The sequence below is a fragment of the Heptranchias perlo genome, chromosome 11 (assembly GCF_035084215.1).
Source record: "Heptranchias perlo isolate sHepPer1 chromosome 11, sHepPer1.hap1, whole genome shotgun sequence".
NCBI classification, from domain to species: domain Eukaryota; kingdom Metazoa; phylum Chordata; class Chondrichthyes; order Hexanchiformes; family Hexanchidae; genus Heptranchias; species Heptranchias perlo.
In genome coordinates, this window is record NC_090335.1 from 45,579,859 (window position 1) to 45,598,178 (window position 18,320).

Consider the following 18,320-nt stretch of genomic DNA (forward strand, 5'->3'; position numbering starts at 1 on the left):
CCGGGTGGCAGGCAGTGACTAGTGGGGTACCGCAGGGATCGGTGCTTGGGCCCAGCTATTCACAATATATATCAATGATTTGGATGAGGGAATGGAATGTAACATTTCCACGTTTGCAGACGACACAAAGCTGGGATGGAATGTGAGTCGGCAAGAACATGGCAGATGCAGTATAACGTGGATAAATGTGAGATTATCCACTTTGGTTGTAAAAACAGAAAAGCAGATTATCATCTGAATGGTGATAGATTGGGAAAAGGGGAGGTGCAACGAGACCTGGGAGTCCTTGTACACCAGTCGCTGAAAGCGAGCATTCAGGTGCAGCAAGCAGTTAGGAAGGCGAATGGTATGTTGGCCTTCATTGCAAGAGGATTTGAGTACAGGAGCAGGGATGTCTTACTGCAGTTATACAGGGCCTTGGTGAGACCACATCTGGAGTATTGTGTGCAGTTTTGGCCTCCTTATCTGAGGAAGGATGTCCTTGCCATGGAGGGAGTGCAACGAAGGTTTACCAGACTGATTCCTGGGATGGCAGGACTGACGTATGAGGAGAGATTGGGTCAACTAGGCCTGTATTCACTCGAGTTTAGAAGAATGAGAGGTGGTCTCATCGAAACATAAAATTCTAACAGGACTAGACAGACTAGATGCAGGAAGGATGTTCCCGATGGCTGGGGAGTCCAGAAACAGGGGTCACAGTCTCAGGAAATGGAGTATGCCATTTAGAACTGAGATGTGGAGAAATTTCTTCACTCAGAGTGGTGAACCTGTGGATTTCTCTACCACAAAAGGCAGCGGAGGCCAAATCATTAGATGTATTCAAGAAGGAGATAGATATATTTCTTAATGCTAAAGGGATATGGGGAAAAAGCAGGAACAGGGTACTGAGTTAGTCGATCAGCCATGATCATTTTGAATGGCGGAGCAGGCCCGAAGGGCCGAATGGCCTACTCTTGCTCCTATTTTCTATGTTTCTATGTAATTCGTCTACCTTATTACGAATGCTTCGTACATTCAGATACAGTGACTTTAGATTTGTCTTTTTAACATTTTTAGACATATTAACATTTTTTTGTGCTATGGCCCCATTTGTTTTATTACCATTTTTTCTTACCCGGACCCTATTTGTTAGTGCACTTTTTTGTTTGTACGCTCTGTCCCTTCCTGACACAATCTGGTTATCCTTACCCCATCATTTTCCTGCACTGATTCCTTGTCTTTTATCTTTAGCATTCTCGATTTCTCTCCATCAGATTGTCGTAAAAACCCATCTGGTTCACTAATGCCCTTTAGGGAAGGAAACCTGCCATCCTTATCCGGTCTGGCCTATATATGACTCCAGCAATGTGGTTGATTCTTAACTGCCCTCTGAAATGGCCTAGCAAGCCACTTAGTTGTACAATCCCACTACAAAAAGACATAAGACAAAAAAATGGACGGATCACACGGCATCGGACACAACAAAGGCAAACCAAGCCCCAGTTGACCCTGCAAAGTCCTCCTTGCTAACATCTTCTGTCAAAATTAGGAGAGCTGTCCCACAGACTAGTCAAGCAACAGCCTGACATAGCCTATGTCCCAGACTCTTCCATCACCATCCCTGGGTATGTCCTGTCCCACCGGCAGGACAGACCCACCAGAGGTGGAGGCACAGTGGTATACAGTCAGGAGGGAGTGGCCCTGCGAGTCCTCAACATTGACTCCAGACCCCATGAAGTCTCATAGCATCAGGTCAAACCACCTACCAAATGCATCTGTCCATGACAGTATTGGTAGGAGTGACCACCGCACAGTCCTTGTGGAAACGAAGTCCAGTCTTCACACTGAGTAAGGGAGTGAGGGAGCACGGAGTAGCAGCTATCGACGGAGTCTGGTTTCAACAGAGTCTATAATTGGGAATTAGGTGAGTGAGGGGTGAGGTGCATTTGATTAGTCAGCGGAGAGGAGCGTACCAAGAGCGGGTCACAGCAACAACAAAAAAAACTGCAGTGTGACGTCACAGGTAAGGCAGGTAGGTGGTTGGTGGTGAGGATCTCTTCTGTTTTTTTCTTTTAGGACTGTGGGCTAAGTAACTTACAGCATAAAACTAATTTTTTTTAAAAAAAAACTAAATTAAATTTAATAAATTAAACAAGGCCAGTACTTGGCTCAACCTAAAAATAATTTGATTGGCATAGTGGTAATCAACCCGCTCCCTCTTCGCTGCCCCATAAATATCCGGGCCAATAAGTCTGCTCCTCAAATTACTACATGTCCTCATTTCATGTACTGTTAGATTATACTTAACTTATATGGCTTGGATTTCATTTTCGATTTCAGAGCCCCGATATTAACGCGAAGACGGGAACTGAGCGATAGCGGGTGACAAATGCGCAAGATCATGGGACGTGTGGGACTGTCCGATTTCAATAGGGGTGCCTCATTATCATTTTACTTCTGTGTTTCATGTCTCCACTGCGCGTGAGGGGTGGCAGGCGGTGACTAGTGGGGTACCACAGGAATCAATGCTTGGGCCCCAGCTATTCACAATATATACCGGCGATTTGGATGAGGGAACCAAATGTAATATTTCCAAGTTTGCTGACAACACAAAACTAGGTGGGATTGTGAGTTGTGAGGAGGATGCGAAGAGGTTTCAAGGTGATTTAGACAAGTTGAGTGAGTGGGCAAATACATGACAGATGCAGTATAATGTGGATAAATGTGAAGTTATCCACTTTGGAAGGAAAAACAGAAAGGCAGAGTATTATTTAAATGGCGATAGATTGGGAAATGCTGATATACAGGGGGACCTGGGTGTCCTTGTACACCAGTCACTGAAAGCAAACATGCAGGTACAGCAAGCAGTTAGGAAGGCAAATGGTATGCTGGCCTTCATTGCAAGAGGATTTGAGTACAGGAGCAAGGATATCTTACTGCAGTCATTCAGGACCTTGATGAGACCACATCTGGAGTATTGTGTGCAGTTTTGGTCTCCTTACCTAAGAAAGGATATACTTGCCATAGAAGGAGTGCAGCGAAGGTTCACCAGACTGATTCCTGGGATGGCAGGACTGTCGTATGAGGAGAGACTGGGTCGACTCGGCCTGTATTCACTTGAGTTTAGAAGAATGAGAGGGGATCTCATTGAAACATATAAAATTCTGACAGGGCTAGACAGATTGGATGCAGGGAGGATGTTTCCCTTGACTGAGAGGTCTAGAACAAGAAGTCACAGTCTCAGGATACGGGGTAGGACATTTCTTCACTCAGAGGGTGGTGAACCTGTGGAATTCTCTACCACAGAAGGCTGTGGAGCCAAGTCACTGAATATATTTAAGAAGGAGATAGATAGATTTCTAGACACAAAAGGCATCAAGTGGCATGGGGAGAGAGCTGGAATGTGGTATTGAATAGAGGATCAGCCATGATCACATTGAATGGCGGAGCAGGCTCGAAGGGCCGAATGGCCTACTCCTGCTCCTATTTTCTATGTTTCTATGTTTCTATTAAATAAAATAAAATAGTTATGACAGGGCAGGAGATGTGTTGCAGCTGCAATACATGGGAGCTACTGGACAGTTTTGTCCAGGGCGACTACATCTGCGGTAAGCGTCTGCAGCCCGAGGAACTTCGGCTCCGAGTTGAGGGGCTGGAGTCCGAACTGCAGACACTGTGAGGCATCAGGGAGGGAGAAAGTTACCCGGACACTTTGATCCAGGAGGCGGTCACGCCCCTTAGACTAAATACTGTAGAATTGGCACGTGGTGAGGGACAGGAGGGTGTGACTGCGAGTGAGGCAGGTACGGGGATCCAGGAGGTAGCACTGCAGGAGCCTCAGCCTCTGCACTTGTCCAGTAGATACGAGGTTCTTACAGTCCTTGTGGACGAGTGCAGGGACTGGAGGGAGGATGAGTAAACTGGCCACGGCACCGTGGTTCAGGAGGCCATTCAAGTGGGGGGGGGGTAGTAAAAAGGAATGTGGTTGTAGTAGGCAACAGTATCATTAGAGGGATAGACACTGTTCTCTGGAGCCAAGAGCGAGAGTCCAGGGTTAAGGACATCTCCTCAGGGCTGGAGAGAAACTTGGAGTGGGAGGGGGAGAATCCAGTTGTCGTGGTCCACGTAGGTACCAGCGACATAGGTAGGACTAAGAGATTCTGCTGAGGGAGTTTGAGCAGCTCGGGACTAAATTAAAAAGCAGAACCACAAAGGTGATAATCTCCGGATTATTACCTGAGCCACGAGCAAATTGGCACAGGGTAAATCAGATCAGAGAGATGAATGCGTGGCTCAAAGATTGGTGTGGGAGAAGTGGGTTTCGATTCATGGGGCACTGGCAGCAGTACCGGGGAAAGGGGGAGCTGTTCCATTGCGAAGGGCTTCATCTGAACCATGCTGCGACCAGTGTTCTGGCAAACCAAATAACTAGGGCAGTAGAGAAGGCTTTAAACTAAATAGAGGGGGAAGGGCTCACCTGGGGCGAAGTTTAGATTGATAAAGAGAAAAGACAAGGAAGTAGTACAGGAAAGTGATGGGGGTAATGATAAACAGAGTGTGTCAGGAAGGGACAGAGTGCACTAGCAAATGGGGCCGGGGTAGGAAAGAATGGTAAAAAGACAAAATTAAAGGTTCTTTATCTGAATGCGCGCAGCATTCGTAATAAGATAGATGAATTGATGGCACAAATAGAAACAAATGGGTATGATCTTGTGGCCATTACAGAGACGTGGTTGCAAGGTGACCAAGGTTGGGAGCTAAATATTCAAGGTTATTTAACATTTCGGAAGGATAGGGGAAAAGGTAAAGGTGGTGGGGTAGCTCTGTTAATAAAGGATGAAATTGGTATAATAGTGAGAAAGATCAAGATGTCGAATCAATTTGGGTGGAGGTAAGAAATAGCAAGGGAAAGAAATCACTGGTGGGAGTAGCATATAGGCCTCCTAACAGTAGCTACACCATAGGGCAAAATATTAATCAGGAAATAAGGGTGCCTTGTAAAAAAGGTAATGCAATAATCATGGGCGATTTTAACTTTCACATTGATTGGACAAATCAAATTGGCAAAAATAACCCTGAGGAGTTCATAGAGTGTATTAGGGACTGTTTCTTAGACCAATACGTCAGGGAACCAACCAGGGAACAGGCCATTTTGGAACTGGTAATGGGTAACAAAACAGGATTAATTAATGATCTCAAAGTAAAGGATCCCTTGGGAAGCAGTGATCATGACATAATAGAATTTCACATCCAATTTGAGAGCGAGGATCTTGGGTCTGAAACTACTGTATTAAACTTAAATAAGGGCAATTATAAAGGAATGAGGGCGGAATTGGCTAAAGTGGACTGGGTAAAATGATGGTGGATAAGCAGTGGCAAACATTTAAAAAGATATTTTATGACTCACAACAAAAATGTATCCCTGTGAGGAGGAAAGACTCCACAAAAAGGGTGAACCAACCATGGCTAACTAAGGAAGTCAAGGATGGCATCAGGTTAAAAGAAAAAGCATATAACATGGCAAAGATTACTGGTAAGCCTGAAGATTGGGAAAACTTTATTATTCTTTTAGTCATCCTTTGCTGGTTTTTAAAGAGGGAGAAAATAAATTATGAGAGTAAGCTAGCAAGAAATATAAAAACTGACAGTAAAAGCTTCTACAAGTATATAAAAAGGAAGAGGGTAGCTAAAGTAAACATTGGTCCCTTAGAGGATGAGACTGGGAAAATAATAATAGAAAATAAGGAAATGGCAGAGAAATTGCTCAGATATTTTGTACCTGTCTTCACAGTAGAAGACACTAATAACATACCAATAATAGTAGAAAATCAAGGAGCAAAGGGGAGAGAGGAACTAAAAACAATCACTATCACTAGAGAAAAAGTACTAGGTAAACTAATGGGTCTAAAGGCTGACAAGTCCCCTGGTCCTGATGGCTTGCATCCGAGGGTCTTAAAGGAAGTGGCTACAGAGATAGTGGATGCATTGGTTATAATCTTCCAGAATTCACTAGATTCTGGAAAGGTCCCAGCGGATTGGAAAACCGCAAATGTAACACCCCTATTCAAGAAGGGAGTGAGACAGAAAGCAGGTAACTATAGACCAGTTAGCCTAACATCTGTCATTGGGAAAATGCTAGAATCCATTATTAAGGAAGTAGTAGCAGGACATTTGGAGATTCATAATACAATCAAGGAGAGTCAACATGGTTTTGTGAAGGGGAAATCATGTCTGACAAATTTATTAGAGTTCTTTGAGGAAGTAACGGGCAGGGTGGATAAAGGGGAACCAATGGATGCAGTATATTTGGATTTCCAAAAGGCATTCGATAAGATGCCACATAAAAGATTACTGCACAAGATATGAGCTCATGGTGTTGGGGGTAATAAACTGGCATGGATAGAGGATTGGCTAACTAACAGAAAACAGCGTCGGGATAAAAGGGTCATTTTCAAAATGGCAATCTGTAACTAGTGGGGTGCTGCAGGGATCAGTGCTGGAGCCTCAACTATTTACAATATATATCAATGACTTGGATGAAGGAATAGAGTGTCTTGTGGCCAAATTTGCTGATGATACAAAGGATAGGTGGAAAAAACAAAGTGTCTGCAAAGGGATATTGACAGGTTAAGCGAATGGGCAAAAATTTGGCAGATGGAATATAATGTGAGAAAATGTGAAGTCATCCATTTTAGGAGGAAAAATAAAAAAGCAAAATATTATTTGAATGGAGAAATACTACAAAATGCTGTGGTACAGAGGGATCAGGGTGTCCTCGTACATGAAACACAAAAAGTCAACCTACAGGTGCAGCAGGTAATCCGGAAGACAAACGGAATATTGGCCTTTATTTCTGGGGGGATGGAGTATAAAAGCAGGGAAGTCATGCTACAACTGTACAGGGTGCTGGTGAGACCACACCTGGAGTACTGTGTACAGTTCTGGTGCCCTTATTTAAGGAAGGACATACTTGCATTGGAGGCAATTCAGAGAAGGTTCATTAGGTTGATTCCAGGTGTGGAAGGGTTGTCTTATGAGGAAAGATTGAACAGGTTGGGTCGATACTCATTGGAATTTAGAAGAATGAGAGGAGATCTTATTGAAACATACAAGATTCTGAGGGGACTCGATGGAGTAGATGCTGAGAGAATGTTACCCCTCATGAGGGAATCTAAAACTAGGGGGCGTAGTCTCAGAATAAGGGTTCACCCGTTTAAGACTGAAATGCGGAGGAATCTTTTCTCCCAGAGGGTCGTGAATCTTTGGAATTCTTTTACCCCAAAAAGCTGTGGAGGCTGAGTCATTGAATATATTCAAGGCTGAGTTAGACAAATTTTTGAACAGCAAGGGAGTCAAAGGATATGGGGATAAGGCAGGAAAGTGGACTTGAAGTAAAAATCAAATCAGCTGTGATCTCATTAAATGGCGGAGCAGGCTCGAGGGGCCGAACGGCCTACTCCTGCTCCTATCTCTTATGGTTTTATGAGTACACCATCCATCGTGTTGTGTGGCACTACCACCGTGCTAAATGGGATAGATTCAGAACAGATCTAGCAGCTCAAAACTGGGCATCCATGAGGCACTGTGTGCCATCAGCAGCAGCAGAATTGCATTCCACCACGATCTGTAACCTCACGACCCAGCATATCCCTCACTCTACCATTACCACCAAGCCAGGGGATCAACCCTGGTTCAATGAGTATACAGGCGCAGCACCAGACATCCCTAAAAATGAGGTGCCAACCTGGCTACATAGCAGAAGCAGCATACTGCAGAGAGAACTAAGTGATCCCATAACAAATGGATCAGATCAAAGCTCTGCAGTCCTGCCACATCCAGTCATGAATGGTGATGGACAATTAAACAAATAACAGGAGGAGGAGGCTCAGTGAACAACTCCATCCTCAATGATGATGTGGAGATGCCGGTGATGGACTGGGGTTGACAATTGTAAACAATTTTACAACACCAAGTTATAGTCCAACAATTTTATTTTTAATCCCACAAGCTTTCGGAGGCTTCCTCCTTCCTCAGGTGAACGGTGTGGAAATCACACCGTTCACAGCGTTCACCCGAGGAAGGAGGAAGCTTCCGAAAGCTTGTGGGATTAAAAATAAAATTGTTGGACTATAACTTGGTGTTGTAAAATTGTTTACAATCCTCAATGATGGCAGAGCCCAGCACGTGAGTGCAAAAGACAAGGCTGAAGCGTCTGCAACAACCTTCTATGCTATCAAGCGGCATTTACTCACCAATAACCTGCTCACTAATACTCAGTTTGGGTTCCGCCAGGACCACTCAGCTCCAGACCTCATTACAGCCTTGGTCCAAACATGGACAAAAGAGCTGAATTCCAGGGGTGAGGTGAGAGTGACTCGCCTTGACATCAAAGGCAGCATTTGACAGAGTGTGGCATCAAGGAGCCCTAGTAAAACTGAAGTCAATGGGAATCAGGGGGAAAACTCTCCAGTGGCTGGAGTCATACCTAGCACAAAGGAAGATGGTAGTGGCTATTGGAGGCCAATCATCTCAGCCCCAGGACATCGCTGCAGGAGTTCCTCAGGGCAGTGTCCTAGGCCCAACCATCTTCAGCTGCTTCATCATTGACCTTCCCTCCAACATAATGTCAGAAGTGGGGATGTTCTCCGATGATTGCACAGTGTTCAGTTCCATTCGCAACCCCTCAGATAATGAAGCAGTCCGTACCCGCATACAGCAAGACCTAGACAAAATTCAGGCTTGGGCTGATAAGTGGCAAGTAACATTTGCACCACACAAGAGCCGGGCAATAACCATCTCCAACAAGAGAGAGTCTAACCATCTCCCCTTAACATTTAATGGCATTACCATCACCAAATCCCCCACCATCAACATCCTGGAGGTCACCATTGACAGAAACCTAACTGGACCAGCCACATAAATACTGTGGCTACAAGAGCAGGTCAGAGGCTGGGTATTCTGCGGCGAGTGGCTCCCCTCCTGACTCCTGAAAGCCTTTCCACCATCTACAAGGCACAAGTCAAGACTGTGATGGAATACTATCCACTTGCCTGGATGAGTGCAGCTCCAACAACACTCAAGAAGCTCGACACCATCCAGGACAAAGCAACCCACTTGATTGACACCCCATCCAACACCTTAAACATTCACTCCCTCCATCACCAGCGCACCATGGCTGCAGTGTGTACCTTCTACAAGATGCATTTCTGCAACTCGCAAAAGCTTCTCTGACAGCACCTCCCAAACCCACGACCTCTACCACCCAGAAGGACATAGGCAGCGGATACGTGGGAACAGCACTACCTGCACATTCCCCTCCAAGTCACACACCATCCTGACATGGAAATATATCGCCATTCCTTCATCGTCGCTGAGTCAAAATCCTGGAACTCCCTACGTAACAGCACAGTGGGAGTACCTTCACCGCACAGACTTCAGCGGTTCAAGAAGGTGGCTCACCGCCACCTTCTCAAGGGCAATTCGGGATGGGCAATAAATGCTGGCCTTGCCAGCGAAGCCCACATCCCATGAATGAATTAAAAAAAACAAAAACCCCCAACAATTTAACAGGTTATAAAATTAACCTTCAGTATACATTATAACTTATTCAGAATGCAACAACCCATGTTCTCATCCACACAAAGTCTCTTAGCCCTGTCCTAGTCAAACTTCATAGGTTCCCTATACCCCAATGAATCAATTCTAAGATTCTCATACTAGTGTTCAAATTTCTGTGTCATGGACTAGGGCCTATATTCTAGTCTGACACTTCAGTGCAGTACAGAGGAAGTGCTACATTGTTGGAGGTGCCATTATTTGGATCAGATGCTAAACCAAGTCTGCCTTCTCAGGTAGATGTAAAATATCCCACTGCACTATTTGAAGAGCATGGAATTCTCCCAGTGTCCTGGCAACATTCAGCTCTCAACCAACACCACCAAAAGCAGAGTTTACTGTTTATTCATTTGATGCTTGTAGGACCTTGCTGTGAGCAAATTGGCTGCTGTGTTTGCCTACACAATAGTGACTGCACATCAAAAGTAATTCATTTATTGTACACTTTGGAACATCCTGAGGATGAGATAAAGCACTATGTAAATACAAGTGCTTTCTATCTCTTAACCTCATTTCACCCTACCTCGGCAACCATATCTAGCCATATGTTTCCGTACGCACCTGCTGTTTCTCAAACACCAGAATGCTCCTTCAAAGAAAGAACAAATAAACTTGCATTTATACAATGAATGCAGTACATAGTTCAATCTTTCTTCTACACATTGTAGGGAGGGTTTTTGTCTACGATTTCAAGACAATATAATTGCCATGCAATAGGCTGAATTAAGCAGCAGTGGGGTTGAAGACAATCCAGGCTAGTCAAACAGATTCCTTTGCTATTTCTGAAACTGTTGGCCATAAGAAGTTCTTTTATTCCCCCTGTACATACAATCTGTGAACCAGGGAAGTAATTTATTTTTATGTTTTATTGAAAGTCTTCAATATTCAACTTTTGGGGCTATGACTACTTTTCCATTAATGCATCAGTTCCCACAACTAAAACCAAACTTTTCCCCAGTATTATGGCAGCTATAATGGATGAGCCCAACTGTGTATTACTGATTTCAGAAGTGAGTCATAGAATATTTAACTCCATGTCTCATTTGGAAGCACATTCTCATGCATTCCACACAATATTGTATGCTAGTAAGTTAACCCAGGCAGCTCAAGTTCAGTCTCCAATCTGGTCCAAAGTGCTGTCTCCCATTAAAGTCAATGGAGCCACTCCAGCAAGGATGCAGGATGCCCAAGTAACGTACATCACAAAGAAGCTAAGGGATGTAAAATCCAAAATTGCAAATCATCATGTAGCCAAAACTACTGTACAACAATAAACTTACATTCTAATAGGTTGGGATTTTTTTTAAATCACCCCCTCCAAATTTCACCCTGCTCTCCAAATGATATTGACCAACACTGGGGTACAGTTTCACAGGCACTAAGTACTTCGCTGATAGTGCAGTTACTCATATGCAAGCCAAGACAGCAAGCATCAAGAGGCTATTTTACCAGAAGGACATCGCAGCCAATGAACATCAGAAAGCTAGTCATTTATGAAGGGCATCACAGCCTAGACCAATCCCATCCTCATGCGATATTCACATTTTTCAGCAGGGATCATTCGGAAACAATCATGAGAAAAAGTCCCGTTTGATTTTTTCCTAACTTCCAGGGATCCTGAAGCCAATTTTAGCCCCCCTCCCCCATTGGTGCACAGGCTGAGATTCAAGCAAAGAATTTCCATGTTTGTATGTCTCAATATCACAGCTGGCAGTGAACTTGCACTGAAAATGCTGGAGAAGCTCAGCAAGTCAGGCAGCCTCAGTCAGACAGTGAACCTGCACACTAAGCCATCGGGCGAACGTAGAGCTTTTATATGAGCACTCATCTTAGCTTTACCTTCTCCTAACAAGCAAACTTCCCTTTTACAGTTCATGACATCATCTGCAGACTAATGTGTTTCGTATATCTAGTTGGCAAGATCAAGGTTCAGCTGTACACACAAAACCGTAGAACAGTGATACTGTGACACTTCACCAGCAGCTAGGCTCGCTCTGCTGGGGAGCCGTCATCATTCTGCGCCCTGCCCCGTTCCTCTGCTGGGGACGGATAAACTCTGCGCCCTGCCCCGTTCCTCTGCTGGGGACGGATAAACTCTGCGCCCTGCCCCGTTCCTCTGCTGGGGACGGATAAACTCTGCGCCCTGCCCCGTTCCTCTGCTGGGGACGGATAAACTCTGCGCCCTGCCCCGTTCCTCTGCTGGGGACGGATAAACTCTGCGCCCTGCCCCGTTCCTCTGCTGGGGACGGATAAACTCTGCGCCCTGCCCCGTTCCTCTGCTGGGGACGGATAAACTCTGCGCCCTGCCCCGTTCCTCTGCTGGGGACGGATAAACTCTGCGCCCTGCCCCGTTCCTCTGCTGGGGACGGATAAACTCTGCGCCCTGCCCCGTTCCTCTGCTGGGGACGGATAAACTCTGCGCCCTGCCCCGTTCCTCTGCTGGGGACGGATAAACTCTGCGCCCTGCCCCGTTCCTCTGCTGGGGACGGATAAACTCTGCGCCCTGCCCCGTTCCTCTGCTGGGGACGGATAAACTCTGCGCCCTGCCCCGTTCCTCTGCTGGGGACGGATAAACTCTGCGCCCTGCCCCGTTCCTCTGCTGGGGACGGATAAACTCTGCGCCCTGCCCCGTTCCTCTGCTGGGGACGGATAAACTCTGCGCCCTGCCCCGTTCCTCTGCTGGGGACGGATAAACTCTGCGCCCTGCCCCGTTCCTCTGCTGGGGACGGATAAACTCTGCGCCCTGCCCCGTTCCTCTGCTGGGGACGGATAAACTCTGCGCCCTGCCCCGTTCCTCTGCTGGGGACAGATAAACTCTGCGCCCTGCCCCGTTCCTCTGCTGGGGACGGATAAACTCTGCGCCCTGCCCCGTTCCTCTGCTGGGGACGGATAAACTCTGCGCCCTGCCCCGTTCCTCTGCTGGGGACGGATAAACTCTGCGCCCTGCCCCGTTCCTCTGCTGGGGACGGATAAACTCTGCGCCCTGCCCCGTTCCTCTGCTGGGGACGGATAAACTCTGCGCCCTGCCCCGTTCCTCTGCTGGGGACGGATAAACTCTGCGCCCTGCCCCGTTCCTCTGCTGGGGACGGATAAACTCTGCGCCCTGCCCCGTTCCTCTGCTGGGGACGGATAAACTCTGCGCCCTGCCCCGTTCCTCTGCTGGGGACGGATAAACTCTGCGCCCTGCCCCGTTCCTCTGCTGGGGACGGATAAACTCTGCGCCCTGCCCCGTTCCTCTGCTGGGGACGGATAAACTCTGCACCCTGCCCCGTTCCTCTGCTGGGGACGGATAAACTCTGCACCCTGCCCCGTTCCTCTGCTGGGGACGGATAAATGTCTGACAGCTTTGCGCCAGATTTTTGCACTGAACTGTGACGATCTGTTGACACCGGCCAACCACCGTCCCTCTGTTCCAACCAGACAGGCCTCCTGTAGACAATCACTCCACGGCTTAACAGTCAGTAAGAAGAGTTCACCTTATCGCCGGCAGAGTACAATTCACCTGAAAGTCCCTGTACGCCAACTGTTTCCATTGTTTTTCAGACAGTGGTCCTCGTGCCATTACTTAAAAGCTGGAAGGTCAACTCCGTCAGCCAAATCAAACACTGCGCATGCGTCACGCTGCACGCGCCGCCGCCCCCCCCCAACGTTCAGCGCTGGTAACTCGTGCACTTTGAGCTTCCGCCCGGCGTCGTTTGTGTCGCGCGCCCGCTCACGCTCGCCAGTGAGGGTGCGCGCATGCGCGAGTGCAGTTGCGGAACTTGTTGAGGGAGGAAGGAGTGGAGGAGGAGCGGGGCGGCGAGTCCGGTCCAGTCCAGTCCAGTCCAGTCCGGGAGAGAGCAGAGTGCCTGGGGATCACTGACAGGCAGTGACTGCCGCACGCTCAACTTGAGCAGGCTAACGACATGCAGAACGTCATTAACACTGTCAAAGGGACTGCGCTCGGAGTGGCAGAGTTCTTGACGCCAGTACTTAAGGTGAGTGTTATTATTAAGGCCTGTGGTTACTATAACGCTAGTGACAGCATTGACTCTCTGACCGAGCATTGAGTGACTGACTGACAGAACTGCATAAGTGTTCATGATGTTCAGGCATTGGATTGAGTATTTGCTTACTGGCGGCACTGACGGACCGAGTTGCACGAGTTCTACTTGAACGAAATGACTTTCCAGGCAATGTCTGACCGGCCAGCTACTCAATGAGTGACAGGAGCTGCCCATCCATTCTATTACTCACTGATCAGATTCCTGTTCACTTTGACTGTGATTGTGACTGTGATTGTCGAGGCATTGACTGTTCAAAATCCAAGACTCATTGATTTTTGGTTAATGCCGTAGTTTGTGCAATTAACAGAAGTTTTTAAAAAATCAATTTTAAAGTTACACCGCACAAATAAGTCAATAAAAGATACAAAGGCTGATTGTTGCACCCAAGTTGGACATTTTGAGAGAGGAAAGTATTGGGGGCTTAGTTCATCAATCAAGGTGAAATTCAACACGCAACCTTGTGTATTCCTGGATTGAGATGGGAATCTCGATGCTAAAATCCAAGTTGCATTAGGGAGGCTCCTAGTATGGTGCAGGATTTGAACTGTAATAAGTTCCAGGCCCAGTAAGATATTTACTTTCACTTTCAATTGCTATTGCAGGAACAGTAGAAAGAGGTTATTGCCTTTTGTTTTTACTTGTGAGCTATAACTTATTGTTATTAATTACTCATTGTCTTATGCAGCTATTAAGAAGGAAATTATTAATGTTTGTATCATAGAATTATACAGTACAGAAGGTGGTCATTCGGCCCATCATGCCTCTCTGAAAGAAGTCCTGCTCCCCTGCTTTTCCCCCATAGGCTTGCAATTTTTTCCTTTTTATATATATATCCAATTCCCTTTATATATAGCTTTTAAAAATTCTTAACCTTTGAAAAGAGTTTTTTTTACCAGAACTTGAGTTGAAAAGTTTTGTTTTTTCCTTTCCTGTAAAGTTTGCAGATTGTTGAAATGTACAGTGAAGTCATAGGCTAAACATTTGATATAAAAATATTCCTTCAAATATCATCAGTATCCGTGCAGTGTTACAAAGCATGCATTCTGCAAACATCGGAGCTTATGTCATAAAGCTGTGAAAAAAATTATGTGAATTTAAAACTATTAACTATTAAAATAGTTCTACATTTAAATGTGACATGCCATAGATAATGTATCTGTTTCATATTTCCACCAGTATAACCACAGAAGTTTGTTTGTTTTGGTTGAAAATATTATTACTTGGATGATATGTGCTAGCCATCAATATCTTTATAAGAATGTTTCTTGTGTCTTTTGACTACTGTAACAAATGTTTCAAATTGACTGCTTCTGGAAAGGTTTTCCATTGCCTTTGTGTGGGGAGGGAAGGAGCATGAGAAAATCACATCTATCCTCCTGTCTGGAGGATAGATGCGATCTTCAAAGAAAGACCAGACTCTGTATCTGTATATATAAGTCACTTGCTAACAAACCCCCATCAGGAGGGAAAAAATGTTTTAAGTAATTCCTTAGACAATGTTGCAACATTGCCACTGCAAAAGAGAGAACTATTATTTATAATGGCTGCCCAGTCAGGGGGTATCTGCTAGGAAAGCAGTCTCAAAATTAGCACCTGTGACATGAACAGTTTCATTTGGCATTGCTGCTTCTCTTTAGCACACTTGTTTGAACCACATGTCCAAGTCATTGCTGCAAGGTGCAATTCCATGGAACTAGAATGATCATATTACAGTTAAAAGGACACTGGAAAGGGACTCTATAGGAATTTCAGAATTCTTTGTTATTTTGGTCTTTAAAAACAATTTGAAATATCAGTTATGTACTGTATTGCTACTTTATCTTTTATTTCTATTTTTGTATAATTTTATGTCTTACAATAAGTTGGCCAGTGGTTTCAGCCTTGAATATCTTATCTGTCATCATTGTGTTTTCAGCCTAAAAGAGAGATCAGGAGTGTCTGGTGGGCAATCTTAATAACCCAGCAGTAAAAGGATAGATTATTACATCTAATTTGCTATATGCACAAGATTAAATTTCACTTCATAGGAGTTGCAAACCTGCCTATGGAAGTTGCCTTTTGTGACTAACACAAATAATGTGTTGGGAGAGAACCTGAATTGTCCCATCTACATCATGATAATTGAATCTGCCAATTTTCTTCTTTAGTTAAATATATTTTTTTCATTGGTTAAGGCTCTGTGTTTCTTCTTTCTAAATTTATTTACTTCATTGCTTTTGTTATTTACTGTTCATGTTATGCAAAACTTTTCTACCAATTAGATCCTCCAAAAATCTAAATTTTCTCTAGTCACATTGCAGCAAAAAGTATGCTTCCTATCCATACTCAGAGAAGATTTTGATACTATTTCTGTAAATTGCCAATTCGCCAAGGCTTCTTCAACAGCACCTTCCAAACCCCCAACCTCCACCACCTAGAAGGACAAGGGCGGAAGGTGCAAGGGAAAACCATCACCGCCGAGTTCCCCTCCAAGTCACACACTATCCCGACTTGGACATAGATTACTGTTCCTCCATCGTCGCTGAGTCAAAATTCTGGAACACCCTACCTAATGGCATTGTGGGAGTACCTTCACCACATGGATGGCAGCAGTTCAAGAAGAAGGCACACCACCGCCTTAAGGGCAACTACGGATGGGCATAACCCGAGAATGAGGATAAAAATTGAGATAATTGAATTATTGCATGCTTCTAGGAATACAATTGCACAAGAGATTACATGCACAAATTTAATTACATCCGTAGCATGCTGATGTAGAGATGCCTGGGTTTCTACAAACCAAGAATTTGATTGAAGCAAACCCTATACAAAACCCTGGTTAGACCGCACCTGGAGTACTGTGAGCAGTTCTGGGCACCGCACCTTCGGAAGGACATATTGGCCTTGGAGGGAGTGCAGTGTAGGTTTACTAGAATGATACCCGGACTTCAAGGGTTAAGTTACGAGGAGAGATTACACAAATTGGGGTTGTATTCTCTAGAGTTTCGAAGGTTAAGGGGTGATCTGATCGAAGTTTACAAAATATTAAGGGGAACAGATAGGGTGAATAGAGAGAAACTATTTCCGCTGGTTGGGGATTCTAGGAGTAGGGGGCACAGTCTAAAAATTAGAGCCAGACCTTTCAGGAGCGAGATTAGAAAACATTTCTACACACAAAGGGTGGTAGAAGTTTGGAACGCTCTTCCTCAAACGGCAATTGATACTAGCTCAATTGCTAAATTTAAATCTGAGATAGATAGCTTTTTGGCAACGAAAGGTATTCAGGGATATGGGCCAAAGGCAGGTATATGGAGTTAGATCACAGATCAGCCATGATCTTATCAAATGGCAGAGCAGGCACGAGTGGCTGAATGGCCTACTCCTGTTTCTATGTTCCTATATGCAGCCCACTCTTCCCTCCCCCCCCCCCCCCCCACTTTCTGGGCCCACTTGTGCTTTCTTCCTAGACTTACCTTTCTTTTTGTCTCCTTTTCTTTCTTTTGTAAGTCAACCCATATCCCAACACCCAGCCTATTATCTATGTATGCAAAACCTCAACCTTTTACCCATTCTCACCATAAGCCCCACATTGGTGCCATACACCATCCCACCTCTCCCAAACCTGGCCATGCCAGAGAAATAGAAGGGAGCCTTCTGCACCCTTCACAAACAATTCCACAGGTGATCACTACTGGCATAATATAAGTAGCTTCAGGGATGAGGCTTAGTGCATAACTGCGAGTGATAAAAGTTTTGAGGGAATTTTAATTGTCTCACAAGTGACTGTCCCTCTGCTATCTGTTAGATATTCTATTAATAACTGTTCTATGTATTTGACTGATGAAAATAAATTTTAATGAGTATCTTTCTAGCCCAGTTAAATCAGTTGAATTGCTTTGTGATATCATTTTGTCACCATTGTTTACCAGTTCAAGAATCATTTTATTAGTGTTGATATTTCCCCATACAGGTGTTATAAATTTTACACTTGAGAACTTTTAAAAAATGCAATATAAAATATGTCATGACTTGCAGTGAGATTTGGTAAATCTCTCCACTTATAATATTGCACTCAAGATTTATTCATTGACTTTCCATGCTGATGTTTATTATATTGCGCTGCCTTCCATGACCTGTCATCTACATACCTTCTGATGTTAAATTAAAATTTAGTTTAACTGTCATTAACCTAATTGCAACAGATGATCATCATAACTTCTTCATTGCAATGATGAATTATTGAGTCATTTTCCAATTTAAAAAAAATCTGTATCGTAAAATAAGGCCTAGGGCAAGGAGGCAGAAGTCTATAGTGTATGTTATAACACTAAAACTGATGGAGAATATATCTTAGCCATGAAATATTAAATATCATGAGCTAGTTATGATCAAGCTGAATACAGATGGTTATCAACCCATTTGATCTCATTCTTCCAGAAATCCAACCCTACTATTTTTTATTGTAACATCATGTTTCATGATGATTTGGACATGGACCTGGAGGGAATAATATCAAAATTTGCTGATGACAACAATTTGCATTTATATAGTGCCTTTAACATAAGAAAACATTCTAAGGCATTTCAAAAGAGGGGGCAGTAGGTAAAGGAATTTATCAAACCAAGCAGCATAGGAGAAAAGTTAAAGGAGGTGACCAAAAGTAAGTTTGAAGAAGTAGGTTTCAATGAGGCTTTGGAAGAG

At 44.6% G+C, this 18,320-nt stretch overlaps 2 protein-coding genes across 2 annotated transcripts in view; one reads left to right on the top strand and one right to left on the bottom strand.

The window, feature by feature from the left end:
* The window catches only part of slc35a5 (solute carrier family 35 member A5), a 39,563-nt gene extending 26,367 nt beyond the window's left edge, over positions 1–13,196 (bottom strand). The window contains exon 1 of the mRNA XM_067992907.1: positions 13,097–13,196. The gene's annotated coding sequence lies outside the window, so the exon portion shown is untranslated. The remainder of the gene's footprint in view (positions 1–13,096) is intronic.
* Positions 13,197–13,339: 143 nt separating this feature from the next.
* Positions 13,340–18,320, top strand: part of atg3 (autophagy related 3) — a 51,308-nt gene continuing 46,327 nt past the window's right edge. Inside the window, exon 1 of the mRNA XM_067992910.1 lies at positions 13,340–13,571. Coding sequence (XP_067849011.1) covers positions 13,500–13,571 — 72 coding nt within the window. The 5' untranslated portion in view covers positions 13,340–13,499. The remainder of the gene's footprint in view (positions 13,572–18,320) is intronic.